The 22,089-nt window shown below is 46.5% G+C and overlaps 3 protein-coding genes across 10 annotated transcripts in view; all 3 read left to right on the forward strand.

Annotated features, from left to right (window-relative positions):
• The window catches only part of LOC135568762 (coiled-coil domain-containing protein 8 homolog), a 6,160-nt gene extending 5,916 nt beyond the window's left edge, over positions 1-244 (forward strand). Inside the window, exon 5 of the mRNA XM_065015469.1 lies at positions 176-244. Coding sequence (XP_064871541.1) covers positions 176-244 — 69 coding nt within the window. The remainder of the gene's footprint in view (positions 1-175) is intronic.
• On the forward strand, positions 129-7,399 carry LOC115115375 (tyrosine-protein phosphatase non-receptor type 3-like). Its single transcript, XM_065015463.1, has 22 exons — positions 129-206; positions 529-573; positions 680-732; positions 876-993; positions 1,106-1,193; positions 1,279-1,367; positions 1,448-1,511; positions 1,606-1,808; positions 1,896-2,021; positions 2,129-2,290; positions 2,410-2,491; positions 2,588-2,665; positions 2,749-2,805; positions 2,903-3,059; positions 3,142-3,317; positions 3,472-3,562; positions 3,765-3,826; positions 3,950-4,096; positions 4,564-4,692; positions 5,288-5,433; positions 5,511-5,646; positions 5,775-7,399. The coding sequence occupies exons 2-22, from the start codon at positions 533-535 to the stop codon at positions 5,862-5,864; spliced, it is 2,295 nt and encodes a 764-aa protein (XP_064871535.1). The 5' UTR covers positions 129-206; positions 529-532; the 3' UTR covers positions 5,865-7,399.
• Positions 7,400-7,992: 593 nt separating this feature from the next.
• epb41l4b (erythrocyte membrane protein band 4.1 like 4B) lies at positions 7,993-21,869 on the forward strand. Of its 8 annotated transcripts, none has more exons than XR_010462714.1 (17): positions 8,001-8,859; positions 10,940-11,044; positions 12,496-12,538; positions 12,998-13,076; positions 13,381-13,425; positions 15,314-15,366; positions 15,536-15,656; positions 16,964-17,051; positions 17,131-17,219; positions 17,322-17,391; positions 17,628-17,797; positions 18,623-18,735; positions 18,898-18,979; positions 19,969-20,045; positions 20,157-20,190; positions 20,353-20,447; positions 20,714-20,801. XR_010462714.1 is itself a non-coding variant. In XM_065015464.1 (16 exons), the coding sequence occupies exons 1-16, from the start codon at positions 8,605-8,607 to the stop codon at positions 20,835-20,837; spliced, it is 1,566 nt and encodes a 521-aa protein (XP_064871536.1). In that variant the 5' UTR covers positions 8,019-8,604; the 3' UTR covers positions 20,838-21,869. The 8 variants fall into 8 exon arrangements, 5 of the variants coding, with proteins under 5 accessions (XP_064871538.1, XP_064871539.1, XP_064871540.1 ...); XR_010462715.1 differs by having other exon boundaries at positions 8,008-8,859; positions 18,898-18,928; XM_065015464.1 differs by lacking the exon at positions 19,969-20,045 and having other exon boundaries at positions 8,019-8,859; positions 20,714-21,869.
• The last annotated feature ends 220 nt before the right edge of the window (positions 21,870-22,089 follow it).

A 22,089-nucleotide genomic window follows, 5' to 3' on the forward strand; every position in this document is an offset into this window, starting at 1 on the left:
ATAAATGATAAATATAAGATCGAATTCTGTGGAAGGATTGTGGGGGTCATATTAAGGTCAGGGGTGACGGATTATTAAGGTCAGAGGTCATTGGGCTGTCTCTAACAGCGTCTCTGTCCTACAGGAGTTGTCTCTCCATTCTACCTGACCCTCCGAGTCCGATTCTTCATCTCAGACCCCAACTCTCTACAGCATGACCAGACCAGGTATGGACATGAGAGATCATGGCCTCGTGATGAGGTAGCCCTGCCTGACACTTCAAATTCACTGGAACCTTTGGCCCAATAGGGAATTTCCTCTTGGTCTAATGGTCAAGAGGTTTGGTTCTCCTATGGGAGACCTGGTTTCAGAGCCCCTGTGTGTGTGTGCGCGCACCTGTAGACTATGTATAGTGTCTGTGTGTACCTGTAGACTGTTGAGAGAGAGTGTGTGTGTACCTGTAGACTGTTGAGAGAGTGTGTGTCATTAGCTTGTACTGTACATGTGTGATTTAGATAATGTCTCCTTTACTGTCTTGTGTGTCTTCAGACATATGTACTTCCTCCAGATCAGGAGTGACATCAGAGAGGGCAGGTCAGACACTACGAGCTCCCACCTACACATGCATTCCCTCTTACTCCACCTAGTGGTGTAAACAATGTGACGTTACATTGAGAAAGTGTGTGTGTGTGTCCTGCAGGTTGAAGTGTCCTCTGAGTGCAGCTGTAGTACTGGCCTCCTATGCTGTGCAGTGTAAGTTACACTCTTCTTTGGTCTTTTTAGTGTGTTGTCTGTCTGGAGGTTTAACATAATCTGTTTCACCCCCCCCCCCCTTCTCTCTCTCACCCCCCCTCTCTCCTTCTCTCTCTTTCTCCCCTTCTTTCTCTGTGTTGTAGCTGAGCTAGGTGACTACTCCCCAGACCTTCTCCCTGGTTACCTGTCCAAAAGCCACTTCCTCCCGGAGCAGGATGATGACTTCCTGTCTAGAGTGGAGGCTCTGTACCCAGGGCACAGGTACACACCCACACCAGGCACGTGTACAGCACCCCCCTAGCCTACTAGAGGACATGGTGGAGCTGTTAGCTTAATGCTGATACCAACCTATCCTACTCATGGGCTGTTTCAGGGGGCTGAAGCAGAGTGAGGCAGAGCTGTGTTTTCTCAACACAGCAAGAACTCTGGAGATGTATGGAGTGGAGCTACACACTGCCATGGTAAGTACCTCCATATGTCTCCCTCTGACTCACCCTTGTCTTCCCTCTTCTCCCTCTCATGTTTCCATCTCTTTCTTTCTCTCAGGACTCTGACAGTTCCCCTCTATTGGTGGGATTGGCCTCAGGGGGCGTGGCTATCTTCTGTAACATGATTTGCTCCAGTTTCTTCCCCTGGTGAGCACCTGGACTTCTGATCAGACACACACACACACCACATGCAAATACACACCCTGAGTGTGTATTGTCTCCTGCAGGGTGAACATCATCAAGATATCCTTCAAGAGGAAACGCTTCCTTATGCAGCTCAGACGCAAACATGTGAGTCCTGATTGGCTCAAAATTGTGTCCTGCTCTCCTATTGGCTGACCTTAGTGTTGTCTTCATAACCTGTGTGTGTGGGTGTGTGTTCCAGGGGGAGACGCAGGACTGTGTGGTGAGCCTGGTCTTGCCGTGCCCCAGGGCCTGTAAGAACCTGTGGAGGTCATGTGTGGACCATCACTGCTTTTTCCACACCAACCTGGCAACCCGTAGCCCACACCGCACCAACCTGGCAACCCAGATACACAACAAGCTGCTCTCACAACACTGGGCCTTGGGCAACACTAAAACAGACAGGCAAGCGCGCACACACACACACCCATCATACACACTATCTTTCTGTCTTTCTTTTACTCATCTGCACACACACTGTCTCCTCTGCAGTGGTCCAGTGTGTAAGAAAGTGATGGGTGGGATGGAGTGGAACCCAGCTCTGAGGGGATCCACCTCGTCAGAACACCTGGAGACCAAGAGCCTACCTTCCCGATCCCCCCCGCTCACACCCAACTGGTACTACCGACACCACAGCCTCACACACTGCTACAGCAGGAGATACCATGTAAGGGGTAGCTGTGACTAGGGGTAACTTCATCGTACCTTCTCTCTCTCTCTGTTAGGCGGAGTCCTCGCGTGCGTCATGGCCCCTGTAAACCCCGCCCCTCCTCAGTGGAGCTGAACAATGACCTGCACGACATGTCGGAGGGGGAGGATGTCTTTTACACCTACAGGGTCTCCCTCAGCAGCAGCAGGGGCAGCCAGGAGAGCACGCCTACACACAGGTCAGACACACACACACACACACAATTTCATACCGTGTGTGTACCAGTGTAAAGTACAGTTCTCATGTTGGAGTCAGTTCTGAACACAGTATCTATCTTAATGTTTCTGGCACTCGCAGCCAAGGAGGTGGATGGTCGCAGGTTGATGACATCAGCACAGGAGAGGAAGACATTAAGGCCACCTCTCACTACCGGGACAAGGTCAGTTACCCAGACAGACAAGGGAGTGATCCAGTATTTGTGATAAAGTATCTCATCTGTGTGTGCCAGACTCAGTAAACTCTGTGTGTGTTGCAGCGTGCTCTTGGTGATGGCGACCTGCTATTGGTGCGTCTCGCTCCTGATCACGATGGAAAGTTTGGTTTCAATGTCAAAGTGAGTCTCCCCTTCAATTAATCACACACCTACTCTCTTACATGCAGTACCATTCCTGTATCCCTGACTGTTCCTCTTCTCAGGGTGGCGTGGACCAGAAGATGTCCCTGGCCATATCCCAGGTCAACCCTGACTCCCCTGTAAGTGTGTTCTGGTTTGCCTGTGTAGATAATGCATTTGTAAACAGTACTTTAGATTAATCCAATGTGATTTGACTTGTTGATGAATTGATTGTAGGCGGGGCGGGTTGAGCCAAGGTTGTTGGAAGGTGACCAGGTCGTGCTGATCAACGGTCGCGACATCTCTGAACACACGCATGACCAGGTGGTCATGTTTATAAGAGCCAGCAGAGAGTCCCACTCCAGAGAACTGGCTCTGCTTATACGACGCAAAGGTAACACACACTAGAGAGAGCAAGAGAATGGGCCTGCTAATCAGACACTGATGCAGGTAACACACTGTGTGTGTGTGTTTAGGTCCAGGGCGTGTGGCCCCCCTGCTGCAGTTTCCCTCTGCCCTGTCTCTGACTGGCCAATCACACGGTGATCCACTGCTTCTGCCTGGCCAATCAGAACAAGGCCAGACACTTGAAGAGTCCATGAAACAACTGGAGAGGGGAATCCAGACAGGCACTCTCACCTTCCACTTCGAGGTGTGTTTTAGTTAGACAACAACACTATGAAAGGGACTTGCTTCTGCGTTAAATGTAACAGATGCACTTTGGGAATAACTTGTCAATAAGACCTGCTGTTGACAATCCAGACAGAAGAGCATGGTGAGTGATGGTGGTAATGTGTGTGTTGTAGAACCTGTACATGAGGAAGCCTGGCCTGTCAGTAGCCTGCGCTCGTCTCCCTGAGAACACAGACAAGAACAGATACAAGGACGTGCTGCCCTGTGAGTACACACACCATCTCACACACTGTGTGTCCTAGTAGGAGTGACTCGACATGCCAGTGTACCCATCTTCCCTAATGTCCTGAATCTGTGGAGCTGGAGGACAGGACACTGGTGCTTTGTTTGTTGAGCTGGTACGGTGGTTTGGGTGGGTCTGGAGGGCCCTGGTTCTGACTCCATCTCTAATTCTTTGTTCTGTCAGATGACATCTCCAGAGTGGTACTTCAGGACCAAGAGGACTACATCAATGCAAGCCACATCACGGTCAGTACACACTGTGTTTAGTGTTGTCTTTGTTGGCTTGTTTGTGTATAGTGATGCTGTGTGTGTGTGTGTGTGTGTTATCCTTGTTGGTTTGTGTATAGTCATGCTGTGTGTGTGTCTCAGGTGATGCCCCCAGGGTCTGGTGTGTGTCTGCGCTACATTGCAGCTCAAGGACCGCTGCCTCAGACCTGCACTCACTTCTGGCAGAGTGTGTGGGAGCAACACACACACACCATCATCATGCTCACCACACTCACCGAGAGAGGACGGGTATGCACACGGACGCTCTCTCTTTCAAAGAGTGAAACACATTTAGTGAATGAGAATGGGTACAGCACATACAGGTTTACCAAGGTCCCAGGCTCATTGTGAGTCGCTGTCTGCGTCTTTGCCTGCCTGTTGCTTGGTAACCTGAAGCTCTCACTGATTGATTGTCTTGCTGATATTCCACAAGTGCCCTGGTTTATCGCACGCACACACACACACACATATACACATACATTCATGCTGACAGTCAGTTTCCACTCATCTCCTGATGTAATACAAGTACTGGCCCTGAAAATGTCCTGAGATGTTTGGGAGAACACAGTGAGTGAAGCACTGACTCAGAAATATGAAACACAGCTCAGTAAAATAACATTTCTCAGAGCTTAAAGATTACAGCCTCTATAGTAAATAAATATTAATGAATGTCAAAATATATCATATGTGTTTGTATGTATGTGTGTGTATTTCAGACTAAGTGCCACCAGTACTGGCCACACCCTCCTGAAGTGAGGGATTATGGGTACCTGAGGGTCAGCTGCCACTCTGAGGAATGCAACCTGGCCTACGTCACACGCCAGTTCACCCTCACACACACACAGGTAACACAAAAACATGACCTGGCTCACATAACAGGTGTGTGTGTGTTCTCCACAGGAAACATTGACCAAACTATCCCCATCCAGCTCCATGTGTTTCTGCTTCCATTAGCATTGTTTATTTACCTTTACAACACAGAGGTTAATATAGAACATGTTCTCCTTTACAATAATAGCCTGCCAAAGAGTACACACACACACACACACACACTACACTGCTGTGCAGACCCATCTGTTCCTCTGGCTGTCAGTTAATCCCTGCATGGACCACAGGCTGGACAACACACTCCTCCTCAATCTCTCCCTCTCCTCATCTCTCCCTCTACTCTCCTCCATCTCTGCCTCTCTCCATCTCATCTTTCCTCTCTCCCTCTACTCTCCTCCTCCATCTCTCCTTCATCACAGTAACTAACGAGTTACCATACCCTATACTTTTCTCAGTTTCTCTCCTCACATTCCATCCATCTCTCCCATTACAATCATCACATATCCAAGTTAATTTATGAAAATATCTTTAATGAGAGACAGATGGGGGGGGGGGTTCTCTCAGCTGTTTTCCATCTGTTTATCCTGTGTGTGTGTGTGTGTGTGTTTCCAGCTGGAAGAGGAGCGTTCGGTGACCCACCTGCAGTATGTAGCATGGCCAGACCATGGTGTACCTGATGACCCCTCAGACTTCCTGCTGTTCATCACCTCTGTTAGAGAGAGGAGGACAGGAGACACACCACTTATGGTGCACTGCAGGTACACACACACACACACACACACACTAGGGTTACAAGATTTATAACACCTCATGTATGTTGTTGATGTAATTGCAGCGCAGGGATTGGGCGTACAGGTGTTCTCATTACCATGGAGACGGCGTTGTCGCTGTTGGAGAGCGGTCAACCTGTGTTCCCTCTGGACATCATCAGGACGCTCCGAGACCAGAGGGCCATGATGATCCAGACCACGGTACACACACGCCTATACGTCTAACCATTAGCTACTCTCCTCCCAAGATCATCATTGAAACCCTAATGACTATGTCTGCAACTTCCTTTGGTATGTTTGTATGTGACTGGACTGTTTTTGTGTTCAAGTGTCAGTTCCGGTTTATGTGTGAGGCCATCCTGCGTGTCTACAGAGAGCGAGAGGAGACCATTCTGCAGCACCACCCTCAGCACTGCTAATGGACCATTAACAGCAGGATGGGGGGACAGCTATCCACAATGCTAGGCTAACAGGAGGTGGGGGGACAGCTATCCACAATGCTAGGCTAACAGGAGGTGGGGGGACAGCTATCCACAATGCTAGGCTAACAGGAGAAGAGTACTGCTAGCCCCAGCGCTAGGCTAACAGGAGAAGAGGACCGCTAGGCTGTAGCCTTAGAGAGCCATAGCACTCCACTAGCCTTAAGTGCTCGGCAACGGCTAGCCTTCTGTTGCTACAGCACATAACGAGCCATAGTGTCGAATGTGCTCAGCTAGTCCTATCCTTATGTTAGCCATAGAGCACCGCTAGCAGGAAGGACCATGTACTGCAAAGGTCTTTTTTTTGTTTTTTTGTAATTCTCTGGACCAAAGTGCTACTGTATGAGTGACTGAAGACTGTATCTCAGTTCCTCCTGAGTGGAGGCTATATAGCCTTCCTAATGGTGGCCCTCGGCTAGTTCCTCCTGAGTGGAGGCTATATAGCCTTCCTAATGGTGGCCCGTGGCTAGTTCCTATTGAGTGGAGGCTATATAGCCTTGCTAATGGTGGCCCGTGGCTAGTTCCTCCTGAGTGGAGGCTATATAGCCTTCCTAATGGTGGCCCGTGGCTAGTTCCTCCTGAGTGGAGGCTATATAGCCTTCCTAATGGTGGCCCGTGGCTAGTTCCTCCTGAGTGGAGGCTATATAGCCTTCCTAATGGTGGCCTGTGTCTAGTTCCTCCTGAGTGGAGGCTATATAGCCTTCCTAATGGTGGTCCTCGGCTAGTTCCTCCTGAGTGGAGGCTATATAGCCTTCCTAATGGTGGCCCTCGGCTAGTTCCTCCTGAGTGGAGGCTATATAGCCTTCCTAATGGTGGCCCGTGGCTAGTTCCTCCTGAGTGGAGGCTATATAGCCTTCCTAATGGTGGCCTGTGTCTAGTTCCTCCTGAGTGGAGGCTATATAGCCTTCCTAATGGTGGTTCTCGGCTAGTTCCTCCTGAGTGGAGGCTATATAGCCTTCCTAATGGTGGCCCGTGGCTAGTTCCTCCTGAGTGGAGGCTATATAGCCTTCCTAATGGTGGCCCTCGGCTAGTTCCTCCTGAGTGGAGGCTATATAGCCTTCCTAATGGTGGCCCGTGGCTAGTTCCTCCTGAGTGGAGGCTATATAGCCTTCCTAATGGTGGCCCTCGGCTAGTTCCTCCTGAGTGGAGGCTATATAGCCTTCCTAATGGTGGCCCGCGGCCAGTTCCTCCTGAGTGGAGGCTATATAGCCTTCCTAATGGTGGCCCGTGGCTAGTTCCTCCTGAGTGGAGGCTATATAGCCTTCCTAATGGTGGCCCGTGGCTAGTTCCTCCTGAGTGGAGGCTATAGAATTAGGCCTTTTCTAGACTAGAGAGATTGACTCGTCTGTCTGTATTGTTGGGAGAGTGTTGAGGCTTCCAGTGGATTCACAGTAGAGATGAACACTGCCAGAGCCACCACACACTACACCCGCTCCCACCTTCCCTAAATGATTGAATAAACACACTGACATCTACTTGGAGCTCTTTGTCTGTTTGTTGACGGGGTGAAAGTCAGTTGATCGTATCTTACATTCTCAGAGTGAATTTTACAGATGAAAGATATGTGATATCAGTTCCAGGTCCATTTTTATGTATATTTGTGGTCTGTGGAGTCGCCTGCACATATCAAAACATTGTAGGAGTGGAGTCCTACAGGCTGCAGTGTAGTTAGACCCCATTTAAACACATTCCTGTGACCTGCCTTAGATGCACACTCCAGTTCAGTGTCAACATAAGTCCCAGACCATGTTGTACAGTCTACTGGTATCATAGAAAGATTTGAGGGGCAGAGTAGCCATTACTACTAAACAACCATAGCAGGCAGATATCCGGAGTTAGTCAAATTAATATTTGTTTTAGGAGAGGTGAACTCTCTGCACGTTCACTGGTGTGTGCGTTTCTTTCTGCTTGAATCCCTCGGCTAAACCATAATCCTACCTGTTTGTTCTGAAATTGCATTATTTTTTGCTTGTTCTCAACATTACATTGTCCCTCTTGTTTGTCCTCCACCGCGCTGGCCGTGGTGTCGCCTCTGGCCGGCAGGGAGCGCTGCTTCGCTGACAAAACCTGGCCCCAGTATATAAAAAAAAGTTTGTTCTGCGTTGTTTTTACGCAGGCGCAAAGCATGCTGTTTGTCCAGTTTCTCTGGTTGACTTACCTGTGAGGTGGAGCAGTTTCGGTTCTTCGTGAGAGGATTAAATAATACCGGCCACGGGTTTAGGTAAACGCGTCCCGGGAGATTGTAACCTCATTCCTCGGTATGTGAGACTATAGGGACGCCCGCTGCGGAGCTGCTCGAGATTTCTCCAGGATTTCAGAATCTGTGCAACAGCAGGTGCGCGAGCGGGGACAAACGGCGAGAGGAGACGAAGAGGGGGTGTGTGCTTCCGTGAGTGAGTTCACTATTGAAACAGAATAAATTATTTGGAAATTCAACTGGTTGCTTTTTTTTTATGCCGAATTATCGGGTCCTGCTCAATTATGCTGCTGGAGATCCCCACGGCTGCCGAATTTCAGGGTTCAGCGGCAGCCTGAAGCCTCCGTGCCTGCGGTGAGGGACTCTTCGCCCCGGGGTGGTGGCAGTGGGACAAACGCCACACACATTGTTTCCGTGTAGTAAGCCTCCCCGTGGACACCGAACACGGTGCTCGCGCTGTGGGTAGAATTAACAATTGGAAAGATGATGGGTTTCCTACGCCGGACGTTTAGCCATCGCTCGCGCAGACGGTTTCAGACAGCGGACGAACGGGACGGGAAAGGAAGAGGGGGAACCGCGAACCCCGCGCTCCTCGCGCACCAACAGCAGGTCGTCCACGCGCCCGCCGTGGTGACAGGGGGAGCGGCCGTGCACATCCCGGCGGCTGGGACCGACAAGGATGCAATGACCTGCCGCGTGCTGCTGCTGGATGGGTCGGACGTTAACGTTGATATTCCAGTGAGTGTGTGTGTGGTGTCTCCATATTATTTTAAGACATATTTCTCTCAACAGAATATAAAGTGACTTCTATGGTTTAGGTCATTCAGCACCATGGAGTTTTAACACCTGTCATTGTGTGTGTTCTGTGCAGTTAGGGGTAGGTTTACAGATGGTGTTGTGATTAGCCAATTCACCACATTACTTCCCCATTCTGACTGTTGGCAGGAAGCTGCCTACCTCAGAGAAACCTCCCTCCCTCTCTTCCCATCTCCCTCCCTCCCTCTCTGCCCATCTCCCTCCCTCCCTCTCTGCCCATCTCCCTCCCTCCCTCTCTGCCCATCTCCCTCCCTCCCTCTCTGCCCATCTCCCCCTCTCTGCCCCTCCCCCTCTCTGCCCATCTCCCTCCCTCTCTGCCCATCTCCCTCCCTCTCTGCCCATCTCCCTCCCTCTCTGCCTCCTTCCCGCCATCCTCAGTTTTCTATCTCTGTCTCTCTCTTGTCTCTGTGAGGGAGTGGTGTGATTGATCTCGTGGCGCTGTGACAGAGAGAATGTGTGTGTCCAGGGGAGACGTAGACGTGTGTGTCATGTTGTATTAAAACTTATCTTAAAGGTTGAGTTTGTGCGTGTGTCATCGTGGTCAGTGAAGCCGTCTCATGCGTCACCTTTTGAATACATACAGGAAGTCAGACTGCTGAGGGAATCAAAAGGTCATAGATGGAGAACCTATGACCTAATGTTACAGTAGAGATGCTAGTAGTTTATCGTTATGATAATACGTTTGATTTGTATCAGGCAAAAAATTATCTGGCAAATAGACAATTACATCAGAACATGAGAGCAATTCACTGTTTGTGAAGATGTAAATTGTTGAAGTTAAATTAGTGCGCTGCAGGTGCGTGGAGCCATGGTGTAGTTAATGTGCTTTATGAAGTTTGACTCCGGAGATGATTTCTTGCAGTGTGTGGAAAGCATCCTCTTCAGAACTAAACAGTACATTCAGTAATATCACATTCAATCTAATCCAAACAGTAGGCTGTAACTTTGCCTTAGAGAATACAGGCTTGTGTATGTAAGGACTATTTCCTTTGATTTCTCTTGTTAATTAGAACTAGCTCCTGCTAACGGCCATCAGACATCAGCTGACTGAAACCAGAGTCTATATAGCGCTCTAACAGGAACAAGCCTGAACATGACTGCTGAATCTTCCCTCAGGGATTCATCTACAGGTGTATTGAGTTGAAATGAATTCAATTGAACTCTTGTCTTCATACAAAATCGACCTCCCTAGGGGAAGATGTTTAGGGGTGGGGGTGCTCATACAGGAGTAGTAAAGGCCAGGGGCACGACATTTCATTTTGTGAAAAAAATATTAGGTATTTAAAATGTTTTTCTTGTGATTTATCAGGGGGTGCTGTAGCACCCTCAACACCCCAGTGCTATGCCCTTAGGCACTTTCAGCTAGACACTACCCCCTAAACACTCATCTAGAGATTATTTGATGGGTACTAAAACTATGGTGTTCACCTTTTCTGCCTTTCTTTAGGCTTGGTGGACTTTGTCCCATTTTACTTGCACCTGCTGTCTAATCCAGATCTACACAGGAGCTTTGGGGATGATATCTAGGGGGAATGTCTGTCTAAGGAAAGGGCTTTGGGTAGGGGCTGGTTTGGGAGTGTGTGTGTTTTGTTGTGCTGTGCTTTGACAAGAGCTGGAGAGGAACAGGAAGGGCAAGAGTTTATTTATTGTGACCTCCCACTCCATAACCACACACACAGGTTGGCAGGTTCATACTTGTTATCAGGGAACAAAGTACAAGGTTATCCTCTCTCTTTTAAAAACACACTTTGAGGGGTGCAGCTTTTTAGTAGTTAAAGAAATTGCATCTTGGTGGGTGTTCAGCTCAAGGGCACTATGGATTGTGGGTGTTTCAAAGACAAAGGCCTGAATTATAGCTTCTCCCTCAGGTCTTCTCCCTCTGATTCTGCCCCAGATGCAGTAATGACCCACACTCATTCTGCTCCATATCCACTCACAAGGTCTAGGCTGTTTATTCTCTAGCCTCCCTATTGTGACTATAATACATGTGTGTGTTTAATAGAAAAGGTCAAAGGGCCAGGAGCTGTTTGACCAGATCAGGTATCATCTGGACCTGGTGGAGGCTGACTACTTTGGACTGCAGTTCATGGACCCAGAACAAGTCTCAGTGAGTAGATATACATAAAGCCTCTGAACACACACACCACAACCTGCCATTGCTGAGGGGATTCCCTATGATGTAATGACACTAGTTAAATCAATCACAGTGTGGTGTTAAAATGATTGATCTGACGCTCCAGCTATCTGTCATATTCTCTCTCTCTCTGCCTGTCGCTGTCTCTCTGCCTGTCGCTGTCTCTCTGCCTGTCGCTGTCTCTCTGCCTGTCGCTGTCTCTCTGCCTGTCTCTCTCTGCCTGTCGCTGTCTCTCTCTCTCTACTTTTTATTCTATGGGGTAGATCAGCTTTAGTATTGCAGATAGATTGTGGGTTCTATCAATGTAATTGTCTGCATCATTTCCAATCCCCCATACACGTTTTATATTTTCCTTTATTATTTTCCTCTACCACCCCTCCCTAATTGGAGTAAAGTAATGGACAACAACACTTAGGCTTCTACTTCCAGCTTATACATATTACGGACACAATGTATTTTACAATAGTCATCTTTTGTTTGTTTTGAGTCTCAGCCTTCAGCTCCACTCACCCCTCCCATCTATCTCGGAACCCCTCCCATCTATCTCGGAACCCCCCCCCCAGCAGTGGGATGCAGGGTGTTATGCTGCTGGCCTGCTTCTGTAGCTAAGCAGTGTTGGTCCTGGATGGGAGACCAGATGCAGCTGGAAGTGGTGTTGGAGGGCCAGTAGGAAGCACCCTTTCTTCTGGTCTAAAAATAAATATATGTATCCCAATGCCCCAGGGCAGTGATTGGGGACATTGCCCTGTGTAGGGTGTCCTGGGACGTTAAGAGTGTCCTCACTCTCTATGGTCAATAAAGATCCCATGGCACTTATTGTAAGAGTAGACGTGTTAACCCCGGTGTCCTGTATAAATTCCCAATCTGGCCCTCATACCATCATGGCCACCTAATCATCCCCAGCTTACAATTGGCTCATTCCTCTCCTCTGTAACTATTCCCCAGGTCGTTGCTGTTAATGAGAATGTGTTCTCAGTCAACTTACCTGGTAAAATAAGGGTTAATAAATAAATACATTCTCTGAACCCATCCCATCTGTCTTTGACCACAATCCTGTTTTGATTTCTATTTGCCATTTATTTTTCAGCTGTGATGTTTCACAAATGTTCTGAACCTTTCTATTCTCATAGTTTCTACAGATTGTAAAATAAAGAAACAAGTTTGACAAAGTGTTATATTATTGATTGATTGACTATGACTTTTCAGATCACCCAGCAGTGCAATTTGAAGTGTTAGCTGCAGGTAAATGTTGCAATTCTTGGGCCATTCCTGGACCTGCGACCAAAAACAAGCTACATATGGACAGTACCAAAACAAATGCTCTAATGATTCTGTCTCTTCACAGCACAATCTGCAGAGCTGGGATAGTTGTAACCCCTCGTATGTATAACATTCTGTTGTCTACTTCTTTGTGTCTCTTGCAGCACTGGCTGGATGTGTCCAAGCCCATAAAGAAACAGATCAGAGGTCAGTCCATTCACTCCCACTATCTAATATTCTTAGTGTGTGTGTGGTGTATAGTTAATAACAAGCGAAGGCCAGCTACTTTTGCCAGACTGTTGGTAGTGTCCTCTACTTAATGTGTGCGCTGTATACAGTGGGTTTGTGTGTGTGTAGGTAAGTGGGAAGGCAGGTGGTTCATTACCAGCTGTTGACATGGTGATTAGTGAGTGGTGCAGGGTGACGCCAATGTTTACTTTGTCAGGAAACGCCCATCTCACAGAGAGGGCTGCCTGGTTCTTACCCGAGTCTCCAGACAATTTTTAAATTAAGTGCCTGGTGTTCCCAGAGTTTTTTATTTATATATAAAATATATATATATGTATTTTTTTAAATTATACAATATGTGGTAGAATGATAGATTGGCCTGACTATCTTCTTTCGCCTATTTGAATCTCTCTCGCTTGGTCTGTTTCTCTTTTTCAGATGGTCCTCCATACAGGCTGTTTTTCAGGGTGAAGTTCTACTCCTCAGAGCCCAATAACCTACATGAGGAGTTCACCAGGTAACACCACCACTGGCTGCCTGTACTCACACTCTAGCACACATGAATACACACACACACACACACTCTCGTATACATACTGTCTCATTCACACAATCTCACTCCCTCCTCGGTGTAGTGTAGAGGTGTAAGGGGGCAGTGTAGCTAATGATTTTGGTCCAGTGGGGAAGAGACTAATTAAGGCAAAATGGTCTGAGACCTCTTCAGAGAGAGAGAAAGACTGTCTGTCAGTCAGTGTGAAAGAGGGAGAAAGATTGATTCTACATCAGTGGTTTTATTCTCACTCCTTTTGTCTGTGTTCCAGGTACCTGTTTGTGCTGCAGCTTCGACAAGACATTCTGTCCGGCAAGTAAGCAGCTCCTAACACACACACACACTAAACCTCTATCTCACTCTCTCTGTCTCTCATTCTCTCTCTCCATCTGGGTCGTGTCTCCTCTCCTGTGTGTAGCTCTATAATAAAGTACAGGATCAGAACATCAGAGGGCTGCTAATTTAAAGAAAAGGACCTCTCCTCCCAACACACACACACACACACACACACACACACACATACAGTGCATTCGGAAAGTATTGAGACCCCTTCCATTTTTCCACATTTTGTTACGTTACAGCCTTATTCTAAAATGAATTACATTATTTTTTACCCTCGTCAATCTACACAAAATTCCTCTTAATGACAAAGCAAAAACAGGTTTTTAGAAATGTTTGCAAATGTATAAAAAACAAAAATGCCTTATTTACATAAGTATTCAGACCCTTTGCTGTGAGACCTTGAAATTGAGCTCCCGTGCATTTTGTTTCCATTGATCATCCTTGAGATGTTTCTACAACTTGATTGGAGTCCACCTGTGGTAAATTCAATTGATTGGACATGATTTGGAAAGGCACACACCTGTCTATAAAAGTTCCCACAATTGACAGTGCATGTCAGCAAAAACCAAACCATGAGGTCAAAGGAATTGTCCATAGAGCTCAGAGACAGGATTGTGTCAAGGCACAGATCTGGGGAAGGGTACCAAAAAATGTCTGCAGCATTGAAGGTCCCCAAGAACACAGTGGCCTCGATCATTCTTAAATGGAAGAAGTTTGGAACCACCAAGACTTTTCAGAGAGATGGCCGCACTGCCAAACTGAGCAATCGGGGGAGAAGGGCCTTGTTCAGGGAGGTGACCGAGAACCTGATGGTCACTCTGACTGAGCTCCAGTTCCTCTGTGGGGATGGTTGTCCTTCTGGAAGGTTCTCCCATCTCTGCAGCACTCCACCAATCAGTTATTTATGTTAGAGTGGCCAGACAGAAGCCACTCCTCAGTAAAAGGCATATGACAGCCTGCTTGGAGTTTGCCAAAAGGCACCTAAAGAACTCTCAAACCATGAAACAAGATTTTCTGGTCTGATGAAACCAAGATTGAACTCTTTGGCCTGAATGCCAAGCGTCACATCTGGAGGAAACCTGGCACCGTCCCTATAGTGAAGCATGGTGGTGGCAGAATCATGCTGTGGGGGTGATTTTCAGTGGCAGGGACTGGGAGACTAGTCAGGATCGAGGGAAAGATGAATGGAGCAAAGGACAGAGAGATCCTTGATGAAAACCTGCTCCAGAGCGCTCAGGATTTCAGACTGGGGTGAAAGTTCACCTTCCAACAGGACAGTGACCCTAAGCACACAGCCAAGACAACGCAGGAATGGCTTCGGGACAAGTCTCTGAATGTCCTTGAGTGGCCCAGCCAGAGCCCGGACATGAACTCAATTGAACATCTCTGGAGAGACCTGAAAATAGCCGTGCAGTGACGCTCCCCATCCAACCTGACCGAACTTGAGAGGATTTGCAGACAAGAATGGGAGAAACTCCCCAAATACAGGTGTGCCAAGCTTGAAGCGTCATACCCAAGAAAAGGCTGTAATCGCTGCCAAAGGTACTGAGTAAAGGGTGTGAATACTTATGTAAATATAATATTTCAGTTCATTTTTTTAATACTTTTAAAATCTGTTTTTGCTATGCCATTATGGGGTGTTGTATGTGAGATGATAAGGACATTACATTTTTTATTAAAAAAATTAAAAATCATTTTAGAATGAGGCTGTAGCGTAACAAAATGTGGAAAAGGTCAAGGGGTCTGAATACTTTCTGAATGCACTGTACATACATACAAACACAGATAGTGTTGGAAGTAACGCTGCATGCGGTGTGTGTGGTGTGATCTCTCTGCTCTGGAACCTTCCTCTCTCCCTCCAGGTTGAAGTGTCCATATGATGTCTCAGTAGACCTGGGGGCCTACTGCTTACAGAGTAGGTGATGATTTACACACTACGCTATCTCTGGAATCAGCATTCATGTTTCTTTTACACCTGACTATAACGCGTGCGTGCTTGTGTGTGTGTGTGTGTGTGTGTGTGTGTGTGTGTGTGTGTGTGTGTGTGTGTGTGTGTGTGTGTGTGTGTGTGTGTGTGTGTGTAGGTGAGCTGGGGGACTGTGACCCTCTAGAGCATTCTCCTGAGCTGGTGTCAGAGTTTCGCTTCACACCCAAACAGAGTGAGACCATGGAGGCAGACATCTTTAACAAGTGGGTGGACCTAAGGTGAGTTAAAACGCCATCCAACAGGACATCTTCACTGGTGTCTGTCTGAACAGTCTGTAGGTGTGTCTGGATAAGAACACAGGACATCTTCACTGGTGTCTGTCTGAACAGACTGTAGGTGTGTCTGGATAAGAACACAGGACATCTTCACTGGTGTCTGTCTGAACAGACTGTAGGTGTGTCTGGATAAGAACACAGGACATCTTCACTGGTGTCTGTCTGAACAGTCTGTAGGTGTGTCTGGATAAGAACACAGGACATCTTCACTGGTGTCTGTCTGAACAGACTGTAGGTGTGTCTGGATAAGAACACAGGACATCTTCACTGGTGTCTGTCTGAACAGACTGTAGGTGTGTCTGGATAAGAACACAGGACATCTTCACTGGTGTCTGTCTGAACAGTCTGTAGGTGTGTCTGGATAAGAACACAGGACATCTTCTCTGGTGTCTGTCTGAACAGACTGTAGGTGTGTCTGGATAAGAACACAGGACATCTTCTCTGGTGTCTGTCTGAACAGTCTGTAGGTGTGTCTGGATAAGAACACAGGACATCTTCTCTGGTGTCTGTCTGAACAGACTGTAGGTGTGTCTGGATAAGAACACAGGACATCTTCTCTGGTGTCTGTCTGAACAGTCTGTAGGTGTGTCTGGATAAGAACACAGGACATCTTCTCTGGTGTCTGTCTGAACAGTCTGTAGGTGTGTCTGGATAAGAACACAGGACATCTTCTCTGGTGTCTGTCTGAACAGACTGTAGGTGTGTCTGGATAAGAACACAGGACATCTTCTCTGGTGTCTGTCTGAACAGTCTGTAGGTGTGTCTGGATAAGAACACAGGACAGGTGATAACCGCATGAACAATGTGTGGTTCTTTAACTTCCCGCAGGTAGAGGAGTGTATCACTCTGGTGTTTTCTAGTGCTGTATCAAACCTGTATCAAAATCAAATGTAAATCACCCTCTCTGTTTGTGTGACGGATCAAGGGATTAATCCCTGGAGCGTCTTGATTGAATCCAGGCAGTATTTAACCCTGCTAGTGTATGATCGCTCCAATCTCAGATTAGATGACGCACACAGATTACACACACATACACTGGGGCTCATTGAGCTGACATGACACCAGTGAAAGTGAGAAACCAAAGAGAAACCCTACTGAGTTCCGCTCTCTCTCTATTGGCCAGATAAACCCCTAGGCCCTAATCTGTTGTGTACATCTGAACTGGATTACTGCAAGAAATATGGAGGACATTCCACCCAGAGGGCAGGGTATGTGTGTTAGAGACTGAGCATGTGGTTTTGTTTCCCCAGGGGTAAGGATCCTTCCCAGGCAGAGACCAGCTTCCTCAACAAGTGTAAATGGCTGGAGCTGTATGGAGTGGACATGCACTTTGTCAAGGTTGGTGCGTGTGCTGCTGTTGTCAGTGTTTGATGTTGTAGAGTAGCACTGAGCGTGTGTGACTGTGTGTTGTCCTCAGGGAAGGGACGGAGCAGAGTACGCTCTGGGTCTGACTCCCACTGGCATCCTGGTGTTTGAGGGCTCCACCAAGATAGGCCTCTTCTTCTGGTAAACACACACACACTTTGACATGAACACTCCAAAACACACAATGATATATTCTTGAAAACAGCTGCGTAGTCTGCAATGTCAAGTGTGTGTGTGTTCCAGGCCCAAGATCACCCGCCTGGATTTCAAAAAGAGTCGACTCACCCTAGTGGTGACTGAGGACGATGATCAGGTGAGCAATACACAAATACCCCTGCCCATGACCCCACTCTCCGAGGGTGTCTCATATATGCAAAGAAAACCATTTCCATTTCACACCACCACACATTTACAGGCTACACACTTGTACGTTATCGCCCCCTATTTCACCTTTTGACTTGACAGCAGAGACCATTTCATTGACATTGAAATATTTGGACTGCTTTTGTCAGAGTGGTGTTTGATTGTGATTGGCTGTTGTGTGTTTAGGGGCGGGAGCAGGAGCACACCTTTGTGTTCCAGTTGGACAGTTCGAAGACGTGTAAACACTTGTGGAAATGTGCTGTGGAGAGCCACGCCTTCTTCCGGCTGCGCCAGCCCACAGCTGGGAAGGCCTCCAGCAGTGACTTCACACGCCTTGGATCACGTTTCAGGTTCAGGTGGGTGGGGCTCGCACCAACACTCTACAACAGAGATTGTCCCCAAAATGGCACCCTATTCCCTATATAGTGCACCACTTTTAACCAGAGTTCTAGGGTGCACTATATAGTGAATAGAGTGCCATGTTTGATGCACTCTGAGACTAGGTAGGGTTCTGGTCAAAAGTAGTGCACTAACTGAGGACTAGTGCGCCATCTGAGATGCAAGTTCTGTCTCTATGGTTACATGATGGAAGCTATGGTTACAGGGAAATGCCGTTTGTTTACATGTCAAACTGAAATGACCTCTTCAGATATATTCCAGGCATCTATCACCAACATACAGGGACGCAGTATGTTGAGTCATGTAAATGTTCTGTACATCCTGACATGCCAAATACAGTGATGCCAGCTACTGTTCATCGTCGTTAAAGGGAATCTTGGGGGTTTTGGCAATGAAGCACTTTATCTACTTCCTCAGTCAGATTGACTCAACGATACAATTTTTATGTATCTTATTTAATTATGGATGCAATCAGCAGTTTCACGAGCCAATGCTAACTGGCATTAGCGCATGATTGGAAGTCTATATCTACTAGCATGCTAGTAGTTACCATAGATGTCTAGTCATTGTGCTAATGCTAGTTAGCAATTATGCTAACGCTAGTTAGCAAATTCCTTTAAACTGGGTTGGTATATTCTCCCCAGTACACTATAGCCTATACCCTACAGCTCTAAATCCCTACAGCTCCCAGCAGGGACATAAAAATGGTATCAACGAGTTCATCTGACTCACTGCCAAAATCCTGAAGTATCCCTATAAAGTGTTCTCTCTCTCCTTCTCAGTGGAAAGACTGAGTACCAGGCGACCCACGGAGGGAGGCTGAGGAGGGCCAGTACGTTTGAGAGGCGACCCAGCAAAAGATACCCCTCTCGCACTCACTCACTGGGTGGCAAGGGTTGGTATATTCTCCCTAGTACACACTATAGCATATACCTTACATCCCTACAGCTCCCAGTTCCCCCATACAGTAAAACACCCATACAGGCAGTTTCCCATGTCAATTCTCCTGTGCTTGATTCACTGACCTGATGTAACCTGGCTTTCTCTCTCTCTACAGCCCTCTCTCCAGCCAAACCACCACATATCAGGTGGGTCCCTGAGAGCACAGGACAACCAAGCATGTACAGAGCCCTTAGAAAGTATTCACACCCCTTGACCTTTTTAAACATTTTGTTGTGGGATTAAAATGGATTTAATTGTAACTTTCTGTCAACGATCTACACATTATATACTAATGTCAAAGTGGAAGAAAAATTAGAACATTTGTAAAAATAAATAAAAAACACGAATGTTTAGATAAGGTAAGTATTCAACCACCTGAGTCGATACATTTTATAATCACCTTTGGCAGCGATTACAGCTGAGTCTTTCTGGGTGAGTCTCTAAGACTTTCCACACCTGGATTGTGCAACATTTGCCTATTATTTTTTTCTAAGTTCTTCAAGCGCTGTCAAATTGGTTGTTGATCATTGCTAGACAACCATTTTCACTTTCAGGTCTTGCCATAGATTTTCAAGCAGATTTCAGTTAAAACTATAACTCGGCCGCTCAGGAACATTCACTGTCTTGGTAAGCAACTCCAGTATAGATTTGGTTTTAGGTCATTGTCCTGCTGAAAGGTGAATTCATCTCCCAGTGTTTGGTGGAAAGCAGACTGACCAGGTTTTCCTTTAGGATTTTTCCTGTGCTTAGCTCCTTCACATTTTCTTATTTTTCCTGAAAAACTCCCCAGTCCTTAACAATTACAAGCATACCCGCATTGTAAAACCTCCCTGGTCTTTGTGGTTGAATCTGTTTGAAATTCACTGCTCGACTGAGGGACCTTACAGATAATTGTATGTGCGGGCTACAGAGATGATGTAGTCATTAAAAAATATATTATTTCACACACAGTGAGTCCATGCAACTTATTTTTACATGTTAAGCACATTTTTACTTCTGAATTTATTTTGGCTTGCTGCCTAAACTAAGGGGTTGAATACTTATTGACTCAAGACATTGCAGCTTTTGATTTGTAATTCATTTGTAAACATTTCTGAAAGCATAATTCCACTTGGACATTATGAGATGTTTTATGTAGGCCGGTGAGCATATTTCATCCGTTTTCTAATTCCGGCTGTAACACAAGTGGAGAAAGTCCAGTGGTGCGAGTCCTTTCTGGAGGAGTTGAATGTTTCGCCTCTATTCATGTTAAAGAGCACTATGGTAATGAGCAAGATGTACATTTTATAACAATGTATGGAAATTACATATGTTTCGATTAATGATCTGTATGTAAATGTGATCTTATTGAGCAGTTATATTGTTCTGTTTCAGCTCCCACACCAGCCCTGAACCTAGTCTACACCCAGTAAGACACACACACACACACACACACAATGGTTCCTCATGGATATGAAGGTTAAAAAAGGAAACGTCAGTGGATACTTTTGTGACTGATTACCATGGCAATGCACCTGCAATATTCAACTGAATATTTTCTCAGTCTTTTTCTCCATCTATCTCTGTTCAGTACCAGCGTAACATCCCTATAGCCCATGAGCCTTGGCACCCAGCCCTCACACCCCCCATCTACCTACAACACTCAGGACACACATCCCCGCACAGGTGAGACAGACAGACAGACATAGGTAAGACAGTTGTCTTCTTACTGGTGTATAGTGAGTCCCCCTAGTCCCCAGAGTTCTCATTCCAGAGGTGCTCTCTCTCTCTCTGTCTGGTATCTCCGCTATCTTTTTCTTTTTGAATGTCTCTTTCACGTCATATCACTGTTACATCATTCATGTGTTGCATCATTTAGACAGGCTGTGTGTGTATGCGTGTGTGTATGCTTACCGTGTATGCGTACCGTGTGTGTCATTTCCCATGTCCAGAGCGCCTGCTGCAGTAGCAGTGAGTCAAGAGCCCAGTCATCGGTCAGTACCAGTGAGGTCCAGCGGGTCTTTCCCAGGATCCATCAGTGTGGTGTACAGAGACAAGGTCATGACTGCACTCTGACCCCTCCACCCTAACCTCTACAGCCCTGTCCCAAACCCACATCTAAATCTAAACTCTAACACATACGCACATGCATACGAGACAACTGGAATACAGAAGATGGAGAGAGACAGAGAAACACTCTGGTTGTGGACTCATGGACCAAAATACATCCTCCTCCTCCTCATCACCATCATTACACACCAGCCTTGTCTACCATGTGTCTTCTCCATCAGATCACCACCATGCTGTGGAGACAGAAAGAGACTCCTAACAGAAAGAGAGAGACTTTAAACACAGAGATCTCTCTCTGAGTGGGTTGGACCATGATGTTTGATGTTCAGTACCTTGTTAGTTCATGTAATTGTTGTTGATACTTTAGTGGCTGAATGCTACAAAGTCCTCAAATGTAACTGGGTAAGATTGAAATTCCGTTTATGCTTTACAAAACAATCATACCGCGACATTAATTTTATGCCCAGTTAGCAGGTAGATTTGCTTTTAGCCAAATCCTTTTAGAGCAAGCCAAATAATTTGTTTTCAAAAGTTATTCTAGCTCAGGATTCACTGTTTTGAATGTAAGATGCCAATCATTTGAGTGTGTGTGAAGTAGTCTGTGTCATCAACTGCTTTAACTAGGGATCACATGGTTCTACATTACATCTGTAGGGGAATATAGCTACTTTGGAAATCTCAGCTAAACGATGAAGGAAAATGTTCTTGTTAAATCCGTATCAGCAATATATACATTACAATATATACATTACAATATCATGTTATGGAAGTCTTGCGTCTATCGCTGCATATCTGCCTTTATTCTTCAGAGGCATGAATGTTGTGTGTGTGTTGTGGGGTTCTGACTAAGCTGAATCAACCCCCATAGATACATAGAAAGGCTCTGATGGCCTTGTTTACCTGTGTTAATGCTGATTGTGTTTACATCCTCTCCATGCTCAACATTCCTTCCTGTTGCCTTAAAATTGTTACTCTTATCACAACCAGCCTTAGATTGGTTGCTACAGCCTTGTTGATTAAACGCACTGCTTAAACTCCTTCACTGAAGTTGAATAATGTACACACACACACACACACTGAATGACTGTTAAAATGATGTGCTATACACACACCACACACAGACTACCAAAGCACAGGTGGCTGAATGTACCTTAATTGGGGAAGACTGGCTACTAGAAAGTTATCAAATGTGGTTTCGATGAGCTGCCCTCCCCTCAGCAGCCTGTGTACCAAAGAGAGGTTTTAAAAACTGGTGTTA

The sequence above is a fragment of the Oncorhynchus nerka genome, unplaced genomic scaffold, assembly GCF_034236695.1.
Source record: "Oncorhynchus nerka isolate Pitt River unplaced genomic scaffold, Oner_Uvic_2.0 unplaced_scaffold_1420, whole genome shotgun sequence".
In the NCBI taxonomy this organism is placed as follows: domain Eukaryota; kingdom Metazoa; phylum Chordata; class Actinopteri; order Salmoniformes; family Salmonidae; genus Oncorhynchus; species Oncorhynchus nerka.